We start from the raw sequence: 19,880 nt of genomic DNA, 5'->3' as shown, positions 1-19,880 counted from the left end.
GAAAACAGTCATTTAGGCAGCCAGAAATAGTGAAGCAAAGGGCAAACCCTCTAAGTCTCACTTGACTCCTGCTTTTAACAGAGCCCGTCCTATGTAATGCAGCATCTCCATGTGGGCTGATGCTCCTGTGTGTGTACAAAGAAACCTCTGCCTGAATCATCAGTTCTGCAGAGCTCCTGGAAATGGCAATGACATGATCAGGCAAGGGATGGGCTGGAAATAACACCTGAAACCCACCACTTTCATTTTGGGGAAAATAAACAAAAGCAAACCCAGCAGGTGGTATAGCAGCTGAGTGCACTTCAGCTTATAAAATACTGAAGATCTGGAGCAGCTTTTTTGGGAATAAAGAAGGGGCAGAGCCACTCTCATCTGTTAAAAAGATGGCTTGTGGTCTTCCTGAAGAGACTGATAAAGGATTTAATCACTCTGGATCTACTGTAAATTGTGCTGAGTTCTATTGGATCTGTGTTCAATAAATGAAAATGAGATGAATTTATTAATCCTGGTTGTAATGTTGACCCCTCATTCTGCACCTTTTGTACAGCTCCAGGGCCTGGAGTTGTTACTCAGAGGCACGTGGGTGCCTTATCCAGCATGTGGGATGTCACCTGAGAGCTCCTGGTACCCCTCAGAACTCTCTGCTCCCCACAGGCACCAGGGACTCTCCTCCTCTCACATGGCTGCAGGTGTAGCCCTGGAGTTGTGCCCAGCTCTGTCATGTTAAAGTCATGATGTTCTCCTGCTGCGTTGTCCCAAAACCTCCAAAAACAACTTCTCTTGCAGAAAGAAGGAACAATTAAATGTTTTCTCTTCCTTTACTTCCCTTGGCTAGGGCATGGAGGGAAGTCAGAGCAGAGGGAAAGGGCCTGGCTGGGAACTGTGTTGCTGGGAAGCATTTGGGAAGCCTCTCTCCAGCCTTGGGGAGCACAGAGGGAGTTTGGGGTCATCATCTGCCCCATCCAGGACTGGGATGTGCCCCACACCAGGAGGAAGAGAGAGGTTCTCCACTTCCATTCTATGATGTGAAGCTGTGTTCTATCCATCTCCTTTTCTAAATCCTCGTTTTCCAGGTTCCTGACCTTCTTAGGCATCAAGCAGTGGGAGCTGTACCTGCTCTGCCAGCCACGTGAGTGACCCCTGTCCCTCCTGGCCTGGAGAGGTTTGGCCATAACATCCTCCCTGCTGCTGTGCCTAGGGGCTTGCCCACAGGAAACTGGAGCAGCCTTTATTATCCAAGAGCTTCCTGTGGGAGTCACTCCTCTTCTCAACTCACATACCTGCTGCCAGGGCAGAGGTGGGTTTTCCCTCCCAGCTCCTCATGTTTTCTCCACGCAGGTAAAACCACAGGGTACCTGGTGGGGTGTCCCCTCTCTCTCGAGCAGGGGGATGCCTGCTCCTCATAGCAGAGACTCTGGTCTCTACTGGTAGGGCATGGAACATTTCCTCTTTAAGCTCCTCTGAAAGTTTTTGGTGGCCCTCTTTAGTTGCCTCTCTTAAATTCCAGAAATCCTCCGTCAGTCTTTCCACGGATGAGATTCAGGCCCATAATGGGGCGGAGATAGTTTCTTCATGTGTCTGGAGTCTGCCAAACCAGAATGCCCACTTCTTCTTCTCCCTCTTCCATGCCAACACTCCCAAGGACTTGGCACATGACGACATGTTTTGTGTACACTGGACGCTGTCTGGATTATTAGGGAATTGCTTGTTATCTGAAAAGATTATCTCCAGCACAGCTAATTCTCTCAGGCACCAGGTACTTTCTGAGTGTTCCACTTGTCTTGGCACACTGAAAAGTCTTCCTTGCAAAGGTGTTTCTCCCTCATATCAACAAGAGTTGCCTCCAGAGGTTGGGAATTCCTGGTGTTTTCCTGATCCTCTGGCCAATGCCCACATCCCAGGACAGGGATCCCAGTTGCTTGGCTTCATTACCATCCAGTGCTGCACTGTTGGTCATAAGTTCTTGCCAAATATTCAGTGACTTAAGTAGAGATACTCTTAAAAGAAATAATTAAAATCAATTCCAAAGGGAGGAATTATTGGAAATTATATCACTCTCCTAATTAATTTTTTTACAGTATTGTTTTAATTAATCAAAAACAGTGTATTAGTCTCAAGCAGTGTAATTTTTCACTTTAGCCAGCATGTTGCTAAGTTTCTTTTGACAGACTTATTGTTAGATCAGCAAAACTTTCAGTTTTGCTAGACTAAGCCTGATAAGCTTCAATGAATAAAGGAAAGCTGGACAACAAGGATCCAAAATTTATGGCCCTCCAAGGACATATTGGAGCAACCAGAAAAGACTAACAAAGACATTACAGCCTAACACTGTAGACTCTGTCAGGGAAAAATTGATTAAAAGGCTGAAAAATGTGGATTAATTAGCAGTAGAAGAAAGAAACCAATAACTAATAAAACAGTAATTACTGAAGAGAGTTATGCAATTTAGAACCAATGAACAATACTTTGCTGAAAATGTGTGAGTGAAAAGTTTTGGAAATGGAGTGCATATGGCTGCAGTTATCTGCTATGCTGGGAATAAAGTAACACCTACTCCCCGATACTATAAAATAAAGAGTTCGGGAGTTTGATTTATCCCGATGTTTTGGGGTCATACTGGAGCCCAGAACTGCACACAGGAGAGTGGGTGTCCATACTGAGAGCCTTGGCAGCACAGCCAAGGAGTTTCTGAGGGCACCAGGCCGGTTTTGTGCTTTCCCCAGCTTTGTCCCCACCGAGCTCGCGGCCCCGGGCCGGCGCCTCGTCCCGAGGCCAAGATGGCGGCGGCGCGGGTCAGCCCTGTGGGAGGGGCGGGGGCGGGGAGGGTTTCCATAGCGGCGGTGTCACATCGGGGCACTTCCTGGTCGGAGGCTGCCGGTCCCGGGGCAGCGAGCAGGGACGCGCCGCTGGGGAAGGCGGCGGAGGGAGGCCCCGGGAAGAGGAGGAAGCCGAGCAAAGGTACGGGGCGAGCTGGGGCTCTGCTCCGGCCATTGTGCGGCCCCGGGATGGCCGGCTGGACCCGTCCATTGCGGGGGTGCGGGGGGGCCCGCGCGTGTGTGTGTGGAGGTGCCGCGCCGGACCCTCCATTGAAGCGGGCGGGTTCCTCCCGGCTGAGGGGAGGCGGGCGCTACCATCCTCCCCCGGGGGGGGGCGCACCCCCCGCGAGGCCGGAGAGGTGGAAGTGGCGGGAGCCGGCTCCCGCAGGGTACTGAGGTGCTGGGATTGTTCCATTCCCAGCGGAGGGGTGTGTGTTTTTGGAGGCTCTCTGCTCTTTCTGCTGGGGAGGGGGCGCCGCGGACGCGGCGGAGCCGGGAGTGCTGGGGGAGCCCGGGGGAAGCCCTGTGGAGATGCCCCTGGTCCCGTTGTGAGGTTGGAGTGAGGTGTGGCGGCGTGAGGGGCCGCAGTCAGAGCGGGGCTGGGGGGCTGCGTGTGTGGGTGTGTGCTCGAGGGAGTCACGGCTGTAGGTCCGACACGTGGGGCCTCCTTGAGGCCCCCTCCTCTGGCCATGTGGGAGGCGACAGTGCCGCCCTAGTCAGGAGCAGGGAGGATTTCTATGGCTGAACCCTTTAATGTGACTTTCTGGCGCCGCTGCTCTCTCTGTACCTGCTCCCTCCTCTGCTTTTTGTAATACTTCAGGTATGTGGTGGAAAGTGCCAGGCTGGCAGCGGTGGGCTGGGAGAGAGGGCGTCCCTCAGGCTGTGCTCAGCCCTGGCTCTCCATGGCCCTCTCCCAGCCCTCAGCCTCCCCTGGGACTGCCAGCAAAGAGCCAGTTATTATCAGGTGTTTCAGGTTCTTTCTGTAGCGTGGATGGCTGCCTGTAGAAAACCACCGAGCCACTGAGCTGCCAGCTGAACCAGAGTCAAGTGGTGACTTAAAAGTCACTGTCTCCCAACTCCTGTACCAGTTGTTCACCCTCATATGCTCGAGAATAACTTTCTTTGTGCCGTTTGCTGCTTGGAGGAGGCAGCTGCACTGAAAACTGGCTGTGAGGGAAGCTGGTTTTCAGCTTTCACTGAATTACAGTGCAGTAAAAACAAATCCACATCTGCCCTGTTCACAACAAATGTGTCTTGTGGTGGATCACTTCACTTAGGATAATTATATTAAATAATTGTTTTCTACGGTTTTTTAGCTTGCTGCGTGCCCTGCAATCTAGAGCTGCTGTGTGACAGTCGAAACTCCAACTCTGCCAGGCGTGTGTGTATTAAACGCAGCGGCCAATCAGCAGTGCCTGAAACTAAAGGCGATTTGCCTCAACGCTTTGTAGTGTAAATATTCCTGCTATGAACAAAGGAGGGTGTGTCGTTGGGCTTGTTTCATTTGTACTTCCATGTGCTTCCTCATCTGTGGCCAGTCAGTGATTCTGTGTAGGTTCTGAAACAGTAGCAATTGCACTTTGTTGTGAATTGTGCATTTGTGCTGTCTTGGGCATTTTACTGAGCTGGGGTGCTCAGAGGCTTGGTGCTATTTTAGGCATTTTTGCTATGTTCTTTTTAATAACTGTGCTCTGAAGTGACTTAGTTTTACTCCTTTTAAACTTTTTTTTTTCTGATTATAAGTTTTAAGTTAATTCAGCTGAGATGCAGTGTAAAATAAGTATTTAGTAGAACTGCCTTTTAACCAGCTGTTCCTCTGCCCTCTGATTATACAGCACAGAAACCACCAATTTCAGACTTAATGTTTTGCCAGCCAGCTATCTGTGCAACTCTAAAACATAGTGCTTCTGAAATCTGCCTGTTTTCTGTGAGGGGCCATAATGTTTGGTTTAAAGAAGACAGTAAATGACACTAAAATACTGATTTTGCAACACAGGCTCTCCTTAGACTGTTTTGTCTTTGTGTTTAAGCAGGGCAGTTGCACACTGCTCCTGTGATTCCTGGTTCTTGGGAACTGGGGGTATAAATTCTTAATGTTAACTCCTTAGTATCTAACTTAAACAGATCCTGCAGTAACACACCCAGGCTAGACCTGAATCTTTAATTCCCAACTTAAAGGAAAATCTCTTCTCTGGGTAGAGTCCTAGAAGAAGAGTCACAGAAGTACAATATGCTGTCATTTGCTTGCAATCTGGCTCCTGCTAACTATCCTCAAACAGAGCATTGGGTAAAAAAGAGACCCGGCACCAGCTATGGAGACAGGTAATTGAATGTATTGTGGGTGTGTGTGAATTTGAAGTTGCAAAGAGCTTCCCTCACTGCAGGTATTCCTGTCAAACCTCAGCTCAAGTGCCAGTAGTCTCACAGCTGCTGGAGGTGGTGCTCCCAGGAGTGAGAGAGCAGATGTGTGTCACTGGAGGAAACATGAGGTGGAATACAAGGGTTAGCTCTTGAGGAAAAGACAAAGATCAAAGGTATGTGTGGGTGGGTTGGTGGTTTGGTTTTTTGTTTTTTATTTTTATTATAGCCTTGTTGATTGCAAGGGAAATTGGAAAGAGTATCAGGCACTGCTTTGAATTAAAAGTTTTTCCAAGATGGTGTCTTCCAGAAAGACACCGAACAAGTAATAGTCTTTATTTCTGTTTTGTAGTAGTTGGTAGTATTTCTGTACAGGAGAGAATACTGCAGGCATTGAAATAAATCAGGTTGGCTGAGAAAGTGAAATGAAAACAGTTTAGTTTTGAACACCATCCCTAGGTAAAGGTGTTGTTATTGCAATGCAATAGCAAACAGGGACTGTCTGTTTGGTGGTGTTGACTTTCAGTACTGCTTGCTCTTGCTCAAAAATTGTACTCAAAAAAATAATTTGTACTCAAAATTACAGATGAAAGAAAAAACTTCCTTTAAAAAAAGTTATTTACAAGGGAAATTATATAAAACACACACGTAGTGTTATTTCAGAGAAAACCAGCTGAATTTACCAGAGGTCTGCATTGTGTGCCAAACAGATGCTATCAATGGCTAAAGAAAATCCTTAGGCACTGAAGGCAGGGCAGGAGCAGCACTTTGTGGCTGGGAGTCGGGGGTCAGGTCGCTCTGGTGCACTGGAGCCTTCACTTTTCACACGTTTAGGTAGAACAGAGTTTCTGTGTCATCCCCATCTCGTTTCCTCAGGGTTACGTGACAAGGTTTTTATAAGCAACGAGGGTGCATAATTAAGCTATTATTAGCCTTAAGTGGTTTTCAGAGCTGCTGTTTTGTTTTTTCCTAATGAACAGCCTTTTCCTGTACATACACACAATAAAATGTCATGTAACACGATGTCTCAGAGGCAAAGTATTGTTAGTTTGTATTTACAAAACTAAGGTGAGATAATGCCTTTGGCAAATCGAGTTGAATGGGAGACAGTGGTCTTCCAGTTGATTTTGCATAAGATTAAAGAAGAATTTGGGCCCCAGGGTAGTGTGAAACTGGGCAGAAGTGCTTTGGACCTGGTTTGAGGGGTGTCTGATCCATTTGATGTTCTTAACGTAAGAGGTGTTATTAGCCCAGTAAATAATTCAGTGTCATGGGAGTTATATTTGCTAATTTTGACACCAGTAATCAAGAGGAAGCTGACAAGGCTGCAGTTCTAATGATATGTTTTAACAGACACTTCATGTTTGATTGGGCTGTGTGTGCTTAAATATTTAATTTAGCAACGTTCATGGAAAGTTGACAGGGCCTGCAGTTCAAACTGTTCTTCACTGAGGTAGCATCTCACGGCTTTGTGTTCATATCTGCTTACTTTGAATGTTTCTGTGTGGATTTTTTCAGCTGCTTTCTTTCCCTGCTCAGTCTCTTCCCTGTGTTACTTTTTCAGTGCAAAAAGGTTGGTTGCAATTTTCAGTCTGCAGCTTTACCAAAGGCTTCCTTTTGGCAGTTGGATTTCTTTTTCTTGTGGTGTGTGTGGCTTTGATGTTTATTTTTTTTTAAATTGTTTTAGCAGTTGATAAAGGAACCATCTTGTGATGTCCTGTGATAGTTCCATGTACTTTTTTGTGCCCTGTAGATCTGTAAATATTAAATGAAGTCCTAATTTAGGAAAAGTTAAATCTCTTATGTCTTTTTGCATTTTACTTTGCTTTTTTTTGAGCATGAAGAGATCAGGAGAGTTGAGACTTGAAATCTGAGTCAGCACAAGATATCTTGCTGGATTAGCACATTTGGTGAGGTTCAGCAGGTTCTAATTTGTTTTGAAAAGAGGAAATGTATCACATAATATTCCTTAATTTACAGATAGTCTCTATTTGTGCAGGTATTAGAAGAAAACTCTGTATAGCTTAGTAGATATGTTGGATTTCTTCTTTTCATCTCACTGTGAATGAAGTTTCTTTCGTTTAACTGTTCATCAGACTTGGATAAACTTGCTGTTAGCAGCAGGAGGGAGATTATATAATAAATTTTTCAAAATGTACTTGCTGTGCTGTCATTGTTGGAGATTAAGTTCTCTATATTTGGCTTCAGGGAGGGCCAGGCTTATTGTTAGTGAATCCATATCTGCCCTACTTGGGTATGTTTTTTTGAAATCAATGAGGAATTGATGAACTGTAGGTTTATAGTTGCTAGGAATGGTAGCTCTTTCAGGTTTTGTTTCTGAGAAGGAAATGTTTGATGTCAGTGCCAACCTGTGCTTGTTCAGTAATCTTAATTGCGTTTCTTGTGTTTCAAAAAGTGGGGTTTTTTACATTGTTTTGCCAGCTGAGGTTGCTGAAGGAAAAGACCACTTAGGAATTTTCAGTTACTATATCTGTGTTGTAGTCTTGCACTTTTAACTTTTTAACTGCTCCCAAGAGATAACAAACATTATATTTTTATAGCACTTTTTTTTAGCACACACACAAGTTTGTAATGTGATTGTTAGAGGAAGGTGCACGTTTTGAGTCCATAAACAGCCAAATATATCCATAACAGTAAAGCTCCCCAGTCATAACAAACACAGCTCTGTTTTCCTTTTTTTTTTTTTAACAAAGAGGATGAAAAGAGAGTAGGAAAGACAGTTTATGTGTAAACATATATTCTAGTGATTTGAAGTTGAAAAAATAATTTGTATTTTTATTTTCCTCCCATCTTCAGGACATGTATACCTCTGAGAAACCTTCTCCAACAAAATACCTTGCTTCAAGACCTCTCTTGGATTATATACAAAGAAGTTTCCAGTCATGAGTAAGTAGATTTCTTTCTTTAAGAAAAAAAGAAACCCTGAGGTTGTAGTTTAGAAGAACTGTACTTCTGTAGTAGCTTTTGGGAGGTGGTTATTCCTTGAAAATATTCATACTGAGTTTCGTGTCTTCAGTCCTGTAAAAATAACCAAATAAACGTGAGAGTTGGCAGATGCCATTTTTAATCTGCAGAGTTTGATCAATGTGTGCTGTGTAGGACTTCTCTGTAGTCTGGTCTCCTTTTCAAGAAGTTGAGTTCTGTAACAAGATGATGTTTGTTTTATTCAGTATAAATAAAACATGTAACTTTGAGGGGAAAATGCCTTGGGTTTGCTAAGAATTCTAAAATTTGTGACTGCCTAGTAAATTAAAATAACTGGTAAAAATCCAACATAAAATGAACAGACTTCATTTTATAGGAAAAAAAATAAATACGCTACTCAAATTCCAGTGTAGAGGTTTGATCCCAAAGGAATTCTGGCATGTATTGAAATGATCTGAGCCACAGAAAACTGTGACTTAATGTCTGTTATGGTGGAAAAAAACAGATGAAAGCCACCGGAAGTTTTGCTTTAGATCATATCTGATGGGTAAGATAACCTCTTTTTAGTGAACTCTTTTGAGTATTTGAAGGTCTCATAAGTTTTGCAGATGTGAGACTTCTTCATGCAGCTCTTGTCAGCAATGTTACTTGGCCTTGTCTCATGGAGAAATAAGGATAAAACTTCATTTGCACAGGAACTATATTTGTAATGTAGCTCAGCTTCAACACAACTGTACTGAACGTGCTGAAGGAAAAGCATCTTGTTCATAGGATAATTATATCCTTTCTTAGTAAAATAAGACCATTTGAGTTTCTGGGAGGAAATGAGTAAAGAAAATTGTTGGTTCAATTTCTTGTCAAACTAAATGAAAAATGATTGCTCTTGACATCTGGAAATAAAAAAGAATGATGAAGGAAATGCTTGCTAAATGCAGCAGAGGAAAAATTACACCAAAAAATGCTCCGAAGAGTTTCTGAACTATAGGGTTCATGCTGGTGTAGGTAGAACTCTTGGTTTTTACAGATTTATTTCTCTTTTCTTTCATATTGCTATTCACACTTGTTTACTTTATGATATGTAAAATATTTGCTGTATTGCACAGAGGACAATTTTCCAGGCAGTTATTCAAACATCCTGATTTGTCAAACACTGTATGTGAATCGCCATTTACAGAGCTTTTCATGTTTTTCACTGCCTTATGTTCAGTCTTCCACATAACAAATGAGTGACTCTCAGTTGCTGTGTCAAGTGTGACTCCCAGGGTGCTGCTCATTTGGCTCCAGCACACACAGACAGTGCTAGAGCAAAACACCCTTGGTGTTTGGTCAGGTTTTGAGCTGATTCCAGCCTGGAGGGTTCAGCTGTTCCTTAGGAAGAATGAGGACCCTTATTCAAATGCAAGACAACGTTTTGGCAGTGCTTTTTGTGGTGGTCAGTAGTGATGTTCTTCAATGCAGGGTGCCCCATTTCTGTGGTAGGGTGGATGCTGAAGCCTGTGTTGTGATGGGCTTCAAGGGCACAACACAAAGTGCCACTCTTTAAAAATATGGTTTAGAGAAGATTCCATGTTTTCTGTTTGGCTGATGTTGAATTTCTTAGTTTATGGTTTACTTGAGAGAAAGTTGAGCTATAAGCAGAGTCCTTAGTTTATGCTCTTCTTTCCTAAATATCTCACTCAATAAGGTAAGTACTATATCTTATGAAGCTGCATTTATTTGCATGGTTCTCTATATGTGTGCTTATTCACAAAATCTGTGGGCACCTAGAATAGCTAGATGTGTTAAAAATTGTGGGAGTCTCTAGTATTCCAAAATTGTGGGAGTCTCTAGTATTCCAAAATTGTGGGAGTCTCTAGTATTCCTAAATTGTGCATCACCTAGTGTCATTCAGACAAAAAAATCTATCTAAAATGAGGTAATCTCAGCCTTCAGAAGGCCACTAAAAACTCCAGAATGCTGTTATGTGCAGGCTACATGATTGAATCCTGCTTGTTATTTTCTTGTGATGTACTTGATTCAGTATATATTGCCATTGCTCTTTGTGAAGGGCTGTCCTAGATGCTAAGTCCTAAAATGATTAAATCATTTTTCTAATATCTGTCCTAAATTTCTTCACAGGCACATCATATCTGTTTGGGTATTTTGCCAACTTTATTCACTAGATGAAGTAATTTCTACCATATAATATTTGTTGCTTACCATATAAAATTTGTTACACAAAGCTTGTTATTTTATTTAAATGCCTTGTAGAAGTAAATCTGGATACTTAGGAAGCACACACATGCTTATTTTTAAGGCCGTGATCAGTTAATTTTTTTTTTGAAAGTGAGTGAGAGTGCTGGCTTTTTGTTTAACTTGTTTAATAGTTACCAGGTGTGTAAGTGCCTGCTTTGGATCCTGTTGTACTGGAACTTTCCCTGTGTTGGGGAAGAGCATTGACAAAATTGCAGAGTTCATCATTCATGGTGGTGGTTTGTTGTTGGACAATACAAAAAATCTGTTTAAACTGAGGCAGTCCCTGTTAAGGCTTTTATTTCTGTGGAACAGCTTTGTAAATGTCTGTTTTCATAAATAAGGGTAAGACAGATTTGGATTTGAAATTGTGCTTTTCCATTGTATGCCTTACAGTACACTGAGGTCAGATCCTTAAAGGGTTTGTAATAGTATTAAGTGTAGCTAAGTGAAGTCGATTATTGATTTGTTTTGTATTTAAAATAACTTGTCAGAGAAATCCTGGTGGATGCAACTTGCCTAGAATGTCCCACCACAGAAAGAGTTGATTTAATCTACATTTTCTCCAGATATTTAGTGGCCAGAAAATGTGTAGTGTCATGATAAGTTCTTAATGTTATAAACTCTGCTCTTTATTTTTTGGGAATTTTCCTGTTCTTTCCTCCTTTGAGGAAAGGTCAGTGCAATGGAATTATTTGAGCTGGTATAATGAAACTGAAGGCTAGTGCATGCTATTGCAACAAGCTGCTGACATCTTCATTTTTTCCCCTTAAATGCATAAGATGCAGTGCCAATTTATAATACAGGATATTTCTTTCCTGACTTTGTCTTTCTGCTTCTAGGTTTATTTGTAACACACTAAAAACTTAATGCTTCATGCATTTGGGCAGATCACTTTCTTTGTGCTTCACTCCCATAATTCAGGTTTTCTTTCTGCTTGACTGAGGGTGGGAACACATTTTGTGTGAGAGAACACATTTTGACAGATGCTGTGCAGTGTACTCTTACATTCTGCAAATGCTTGGTGTGGCCTGGTAATGATGGGGCAGCTTTTGCCTCACCAGTTCAAATCAAGTCCACAATGGTGTGATTAAAGGCTGCCTCTGTTTGATGGTTGGTTACATACCTTGACCTCTCATTACAGCTCTGGCTTTCTAGTCTGTGTTCACAGAGGAACCTTGTGGTTTTGGGATTTCTGAAAACATAGATTTTGTTTCTTTTCTTCTGTGTTCTCATGTGTATGTAAAGAAATAGTTTTGGCTGTCAGTTTGCCTGTTCATGAACAATGAACTCGGGAACTAAAACAATGTTAAGGTCAGCCAGGTCAAGATGCAGGGCTGTAGTGAGTCCCTCCAGGCCAGGCTGGATGAGGCTTGGAGCAGCCTGGCCAAGTGGAAGGTGTCCTGTCCATGGCAGGGCATAGGAACTGGATGATCTTAAGGTCACTTCCAACCCAAACCATTCTACACATTATTATTTCTGTGCTGGCAGCTGAGGAAAGTGTTCTGGGTGTCTCTAGAGCTCCCTGTCCTAAGGAAAGTCTGTGAGTTAAAGCTGGCTCATTTTTCCCCCTCACCCCCCAATCTCCCCTCCTGGTGTGTCAGAATGAATCCGTAGTGAACTGAGGACCAAGTCAAACTGTTCATAAACAAAATACTGGGAAATAGTTTTTGTTTGTTTTACCTGAAGTGTAGGTGACTGTACATTTTATGTAGTGTGGGTAAAGTGTTGCAAATAATTAAAAAACTGAATTATTTGGTGGAAGAGGCTCTGTAGTCATCACTTCTTTGCAATGAGCTGAGATTGAATGAAAGAAAGGAGAAAGTCTAGGTTCTGATTCATTGAGACAACTGCATGCTGGGAAGGAAAGCTTACAAATAAACTAAAATACTTTATATATAATAATGAATAGTTAAAGGATGTCAGATTATGTTACATGCTAGATTTTTGTTTTAGTTTTGAGCTATGAACCCTGAAAGCCAATCATAAAATACAAATTTGAAGCTACAGTTAGGGTTTTCATAATTGTTGTGATTTCACAGCAGAGTTATCTTCTAATCTTCTTAAATACTGTGACTTGAGAAACAGAGAAGAAGCTCTTGTGTGTTCTGGGTTATCTTTCCTAAAACTTGAAATAGTAATTCTCTTTGAAAAACTGAAGATGTGAATAATAAAGAATTGTTGGATATGGGGGACAAAAGAGCCACAATGCAGATTTGTAAAAGGTGACTTTGATGACTTGTGAAATGTTGATAACAATTTTTAGGAGTTAAATAATAGTAACCACCCTGAAACTCAGCTATGTGAGAGAGAAGAAAACCCACAAGACTTTTAAATAGTGAACTACTCTATATTAATGTCCCCTAAAATTGTTTCATTGATAATATCAGTGTTTAATTTTTCCTCTTCTTTTATTAGCTGTCCAGGGAATTCACTGTAACTCTAGTGACACATGAGAATTTGCATCAGTAGCAGTACCCTATTAACTTTTTTGTAGTGGGGTGTTGAAGCATGAAAAAGACACGTTGTTGTTTGGCTCTGCAATCTTGCAGTAGGAGAATTTGTCACTCGCTCTTGCTTCACTGTTGCTCTTCTGTGTTGTGTTAACTTTTCAGATCTCTTTTTTAGGGTACTGCTACTTGCTGCCCTATCCCCTTTATAGGGCAGCTTGTACCTGGTGAGACTGTGAGCAGCTGGGCTGGAGATAATTTTCTGACTCAAAATACAGATTCAGAGATCAGAATTAATGAGTTACAGAAACCTGTGTTGTCTCAACAACCAAGTTTTGAATGAAGTTTCATTAGAAAGGTTTGGGCTGCAGGAGCCAAGGCTGAACTCAGAGTCTTAAAATTTCATGACCTCTTTAAAATGTTGTCCCTGCTGGTAGTGGGTCGGTGTCCTTTGCCTGCCTGAATTCCTGCATTCTTCCTTGTTACAGGAGCATTCATGAGGCTGGCTGGAACTGGGGGGGCTCCCTAAGCTCTTGCCGGGGTAGCTGCAGCCGTGGGTGCACTGCTGCCCTGCAGGGACAGCAGTGCAGGGGTGGGGATCAGTGATCTGGGGCTGAGATTCTGGTAAATGCTGGTTTTGCCTTGCTGGAAGTGTGCATGGAACTGTGGCTTGAGTTGTTCAGGAATGTGGTAATCTTGGGCTTCCTCTATGCTGAGCAAGGAGAGGCATCTCCAGAGGGCTAATCAGATCTTGGATGACCCAGTTTCTCACCAATACTGTAATGAAACTGCTCCTCTGAATGCACAGGGTGCATGAGTAGCAATAAAATATAAACCCAAATACTTTGCACAAAACTGATGTATCACATGTGGGAAATGCAGGCACGTTACTACTTGTTGTTTCAATATTTGCATTTTATTATATTGGATTTTTATTTATTCAGTTGACGTAATGATGCAGCTTCTCAGACCTTGTGCATTTTTTTCTCGTAGTACAGTTATGGAAATAAATCAGAACACACATGAAAGCTTTTTGAAATTTGTCTGTATTTAAACAGATTTAAAATTATTTTTAAAATTTGTTTTCATAATTCTTTCTTTGTTTTTGGTCACATTTTAGGATATTTATGGCTGGTAAGTCATTGCTTCCCTTGCACTTAAAATTTATTTTTAGGTCAAAGACACAGATTATCAGTTTTTGACTTTTATTTTGTCTTGTATTTACTTGAACAAAGTAAGTCTTCAATCTCCATAGTATGAAATGAAGCTGCATCTTTGCAGGAGGTTTCAGTTACCAAAAAATGTATTAATCACCTCCAGAAGCTGTGTTTGCAGGTGGTAGGTTCAATTCAGTAATGTCACATTTATAGGGCTTTGTTATTGTAAAATATTTACTGTTTAAATTAATCAATGTATAGTAAAGTTAAATTTATAAAACCCTTTGCATGCACTTCAGATACATTGACTGAACATCTTTTAAAAGGTGTTATATTTATTTTTTAATTTCTTTTTCTATAAAGGGAACTTCAAATCTATCTTCTTTCATTTGGGCTTTTTCCTGGTAGGTTGATGGGGCTTCTCTAAATAAATTAGTGCACCGTGACACCTCCTTTTAAAGAGATGTAATTTCTGTTTGTAAACCAAAATGTTGGCACTGGCAGGAAATTATTGTTAATTTTGAGCTGTGGCAGGAAAATTACCATCGTTAATGCTGTTGGAGTTCCAGTGTTTTCATATACACACTGTTCCCCAAACGTGTCCTTTTTAGATAGTTGCACTTCACGTTTATTCTGCCATGTTTGTACTGGAAATTAAGGTTGGATTGTTTACAAATTATTTACTTTATGATACTCTAGCTCTGTGTATCTCTGAAACAACAGGGATGATATAAAGATGGTTATGATAGTAATTGATGTATATTTAAACATTCATTACATGTTTTATTTGTGATATATAGTTTATGTAATTATTTTTTCTTTACAATGTAAAATTACATACCTACGTTAGAGATAGTAAAATTCTTCTATTTATGTGCTTATAAATAAAGGAGAATAATCTTTTAACATTTGTCTGCCTCTGTTTTGATTGATGGCCAGTAAGGAGTGCTGAATTATTATGACTAATTGGCATACACAGGAGTACATGCCTTTGGCATGATAATATTCTCCCATTACATCGTTTTTAATTTAAATCTTAGTCTTTGGGCCCCTCTCTGTGCTCCTTTATACAGAACATTGCACAATGATGCCTTTATCGTGGGTCTTTGGTGCTCCTGCAGCAGAAGGAGTGAGTAGCACAGGAACACTGTAACCTTGTTCTCTGGAGTGAGTATCAAGTATCTGCCACTATGTAAGCAATTCATATTTCTGGGATCCTATTCATCCTGTGATAAGTTGAGGGTGGTATTCAAGTGCATTCCAAAGGGGGATAGGATGCAGAAATTCCCAACTAAAATACAGATGAAAAGCAACAGTTACAAATGTAGATGTTTGGGTGGGCACCCCCTTCTCTGCATAAGGCACTGCAGTCACAGAACAATGTTGCAGTTACTGCAGGAGGACTTTTAGAGGCTGCAGTTTTAAGCTTCCTAATGGTGGTGTTATTTCCTGTTGGATCAAAGAATTCACTAAACAGCTGAATGGGATGAAAGATTAGAAATGGACTGAAGAAGAACTTTGCCAACAGCAGTGTTAAATGAGGTGTTCACAGGACTTTCCTTTCCTGTCGTGAGTCATGTTGATTCTCACTTTCCATACAAACGATTGAATCATATGCAGCACTGTGTAGGAAAAGTGAAGTACTGCTGCTCAGTGGTGTAGCTTTATCACAGCTATGAAAAATAATTGAGCTGCAGTCTCATTTTATGTTGTTATGCATGTTCATATTCAAGAAACAAAGCACCTGATTTAAAAGATGTGTGGTTATTTTAAGCTAAATTGACTGTGTTTCAAGAAAAACTATTTTGACATACTTTACCCAGCTACTGATAGGAAACAACTTCTTTGATTTGTAACACAGTTGGAAAATATTTGGGGTTGCTGCCAGAAGTGGGGTTATGTAAGTAACATAGCGAGATTATTGGCTCCATATTTGTTTAAGAGCTTTTCTTTACTTCAACTATCCAGCCTGTTATCCTTTCAGTATTTACAAGGATTGCAGATGTTTGTGGTAACAAAGTAGCTGCACTTAAGTGATAGGATTGATATCCTATCAATCAGCGGATTATAAGGCTTGTTTAAGCTCTCATTGCAAAGGACCCTCTCCCCTACAATTAAGGTATTTTAATTCCTAAAGTTATATGGGAGACTGGCAAGATAACACTGGAATTTTTTCAAGGCTATTGGTAAACCTGTTCCTACCCTGCTCAAAATTTCTGAAGCAAGCACAAATCTGTGTAGAACTCCCAAGTTCTTCTGGTTTGGGAAGCTGGCATGGTGTGTTGTTTTCTTTCTTCTCTTCCTTTTTTTCCTCAGTTTTATTTTGTGTGACATAATGGTCTCCAGAATGGAAGGCATACCAACACGCTGTAGAACCTCAGTGCTTTTGGCCAGGGCAGTCATTAATCTAACAGATCACTAATGTAGAAGGGCACTTTGTTTTAATAAAGCACTGTGGTTTGCCATAGGAGAGGATTCCTGAAAGCAGTCTTTCTGTTTTAGCCTTGAAAAGCTCTTTGAAAACCTGCCTAATTCTGTGGTGGAGTGCTGAAAGCCTTACTCAGAGCTCTTTTGAGCACAAGTCAGACCTGCCAGAATTTTTAGGGACATAGGGAAGTAAGTCTCTCACCAGAATGTTCTGTTGCATTCAATAGAAAGCTTTTTCCTTCTCTGTTTTCCTTTGTAGTAGAATTTATACAGCATTATATGAGGAGTTCTGTTTTGTGGTGCTACTGTGTCTGAGTTGTACAGACAGTACAATGGCATAACCTTCATTTCCTGCTCTCCCCCAAATTTAGCTTTGGAGGTGACACTTGTGGGCTGCAGCTCTGAGTTTGTGGAGTGATGCTGTGCTGCAGCCATGCTTGTGGTCAGGCTGCTCTGCAGCCCCTCTTTGCCTTGGGAGCTTCAGTGCAGTTCCAGCTCATTTTATATCTGACTGCAAATACTAGGCAAGCTTTTAGCTTCCTCTCTTCCCCAGTTGCATCAAATTACTGTAAGAATGTTTAAAGGATATCATGGTCTTGGAGAGCAGGAGGGAAAAAAATTGGTCTGTTGCTTGCTGTAAAAAGATGAGTTACAAATTGAAAAGTGTCAATTTTGCTTTTTTTCTCCTCATTTCCTTTCCTGTCCCCCACCTCCCTTTTCTATGTCAGAAGCAGTGACAAAAATATTTGTATGTTTTGCTCTAAGTATGTGGTAGGAAAGTTTTCTTTTTAGAGCAAAGGCTAATGAGTCACTTTTAGTGACATTTCAATATTTATTTATTCCTTCTGCATTAAAACAAACTAAAAGAAATAATATTTATGTGAAACTCACTGTAAGGCTCTTGAGTATTTTTCCCCCTCTTGTTAATGCAATCAATCAAGTGGAACATCCATGTAGAAGAACTAACACAATTTGTGTTTTTGTTTAACACTGTATAATCAGTGGATGATATAGCAAGGCCAGGTTACCTGGATGTTATTCAGTGAGATTTAACAAGGATAAATCCCTGCAAGGGGGAATGATGGCACTTCTGTTCCTGTAGCACTGGTGTAGTGCCTGTGGGAGTTCAAATGCTGAATGCAATACTGGGTAGTGATGACCCTTCTTGTCTGGACCGTGGCAGTTGTTGGCTGAAACTTGGCATGATTTTAAATTCTCTCCAGCTACAGAGAACAGTAAATACACTATAGTTTTCCATCTGCCAAAGCTGGGACAGTGTTAGTAGGTTCCTATGTTCTTGTTCATGGAATAAGTAGGTAAGATTTTTCATTTGGATAAATTGATTGTCTTAAGGTGAAGCTGACTGAAGAAGTCTCAGATGCCCAAGTGTTTCTACCATTTTTTCATTGATGAGGGAATAGAACTGTTCAACAGTGGGAGCGTGCAAGTAGTCACAGTTAACATGATTGTCACATTCAAGTACTAAGCTTGGATTTTTAAAACACATTAGTTACAATCTGCTTTGAAAGGCTGCATTCTGAGTGGACACAGAAGGAGAGCAGAGGTCTGAAAGTGAACAGGTAATGGTGTGTCCCATTGGAACACGAGTGCAGGAAGCAAACAGACCCAGGAACACTTCCTTCTAAAGGAGGGTGGTTCCCTTCTGCTCTCAGTGACCTTTGGCTTAATTTCCATTGGCTACTTTTGAAATGTTGAATTTGTTCTTCCTTTGAATGTGTCTCTGTAACAGTTTTTTCATTGCTGAGGTAGGTTGCTTTTGTGGGATTAGATTAGCCTACTACAGAGTATTCAAAAACTTGTTTTAAAAGTTTTGATTTTTCTTGCAGAGACAGAAAGCCACACTGTGTGCTATTTGCTGCACAAACTATGGCTGCAAATACATGGGCTTAATAAAAGTAGTGTGTACTTTGCAGTGGACTAATAAGGTTTGATGTTCTTCCTGCCTCTCTGCAGCTGCATTTTATTACTTGGATTAAATATCAGCCTGGAAATGTACATGCAGTGAAGGATTTAATCATGCTAACAAATAGCAGTGCATAGAGTTTTCTAGTTTTTTTTTTGCCTCAGGGAGGTACAAGATTATTAGTCTCATTTATATCCTCTTCAAAAGGAAACCGAGTAAGGGTTTAAATTAAAAGCAAAGTTTTTATTTTTGTTCTTTCTTTGAATTGAACACATTCATTTCTATCAGTCTATGGCTGATTAAACTAATGAATGTACTTTGACTTCAGTATTAGCACATGTAAGATAGTAATAGTTTTGATTTTTGTTTAATATAGCAAATCCAAAAAAAGTCTTTAAAGACTAGTGTGGCTTCTTTCTTTGTGCTTAGGTTTGACAGAACATTTAATGATATCCTTTAGCTTAAGATAAATTTGTTGATTAGCACTACAGCCGTGGCCCAAATCCAGGCAGTGTAAAATTGCTGCATATTATTGGGGAATATATTTTAAATAGTTTTTGTTATTGTAATTACAACTTCATTAATGTCTGATTTCTTTTTGAGACTTCTAGTATGGGACTTTTTTCTTCTCAGAAGAATCTTCATTTGCAGCTAAAGCTATCTGAAAACTTGCCATCTAATATGAGGAAGACTGGGAAATCCTGTGGGGTGTGTGCATGCACTGAGATGAGATCTTGTGCTACCATCTTCTTTCTTCCTCCTGTTTAAAAAAAACAAACCACCAAACATTATCAATCATTTAAAAAGGACTGCTTACAGACAACCTTTTTTTGGGGGTGTGGGGAGTAGTGGTGGAATTCCATTTGCTTTGTTGTTGCTTTTTTGACCATTTATTGAGCCTTATAAAGTGACCATTTGGCCTTTGAAAGCCATGGTGTGAGTGTGAAGAGAAAGAAATTGAATTAATTTGACGATTCACAATAAGAATCTGTGATTCTATTCTTACTCATTTTCATAAGGCTTTGTAGCTTGCTCGAAAAATCCTAATCACACAGACCCAAAAGACATGAGTACCCCTGTGTATAAGGAATTCTCCACTGCTGCCTGAGCTGTTTTCTTTTGCCAGGTCTTTATGGGTTAAATATCTAAGAGTTTTTGGAACCCTTTGAACTGTTGTTAAATGATGTTAAATAAGTTTAGATGCACTTGTATGTCTAAACCTACAGTTCTACAGAAAATATAAGAGCAAAGAAGCAGCAATACCCTTTGGTCATGGAGGTGACAGGTATAAAACACATTTATTGGGAAGAAAAAATAAATTGTACATCTATACATGCTTTTTTCCTTCTTGTATTTTTTTTTTTTGAAGAGTGCATCAAGACTTACACGAGCACCAACTTCTGATACTGATCTCCATTAGTGTCTGGTTTCTGCTATCAGGGTGATAAAAGTGATTTACACAGGCAGTTCCCTGGGCTTCACCATGGCTCTCTGGGAGACTCTGTCTGTCTTGTTACAGTCTAGAGCCACGTGCAGAATGTGTTGTAGCAAGAGCTGAGGGGGTCAAAAC

At 40.8% G+C, this 19,880-nt stretch overlaps 1 protein-coding gene across 6 annotated transcripts in view; it reads left to right on the top strand.

Annotated features, from left to right (window-relative positions):
• The first annotated feature begins 2,837 nt into the window (after positions 1–2,837).
• Positions 2,838–19,880, top strand: part of USP6NL (USP6 N-terminal like) — a 110,796-nt gene continuing 93,753 nt past the window's right edge. Inside the window, exons 1-3 of one of the 6 annotated variants that reach the window (XM_064421736.1) lie at positions 3,900–5,138; positions 5,221–5,350; positions 7,992–8,081. In XM_064421736.1, the coding sequence (XP_064277806.1) occupies positions 8,078–8,081 (4 nt within the window). In that variant the 5' untranslated portion in view covers positions 3,900–5,138; positions 5,221–5,350; positions 7,992–8,077. Of the gene's footprint in view, positions 2,959–3,323; positions 3,370–3,899; positions 5,139–5,220; positions 5,351–7,046; positions 7,085–7,991; positions 8,082–9,631; positions 9,805–19,880 lie in introns of those variants that run through there. The other 5 variants (XM_064421735.1, XM_064421740.1, XM_064421739.1 and 2 more) reach the window with 5 other exon arrangements.

The sequence above is a fragment of the Passer domesticus genome, chromosome 5, assembly GCF_036417665.1.
Source record: "Passer domesticus isolate bPasDom1 chromosome 5, bPasDom1.hap1, whole genome shotgun sequence".
Taxonomy (NCBI): domain Eukaryota; kingdom Metazoa; phylum Chordata; class Aves; order Passeriformes; family Passeridae; genus Passer; species Passer domesticus.
Note: the sequence above shows the minus strand (reverse complement) of the source record. Positions and strands in the feature narration are given on the sequence as shown.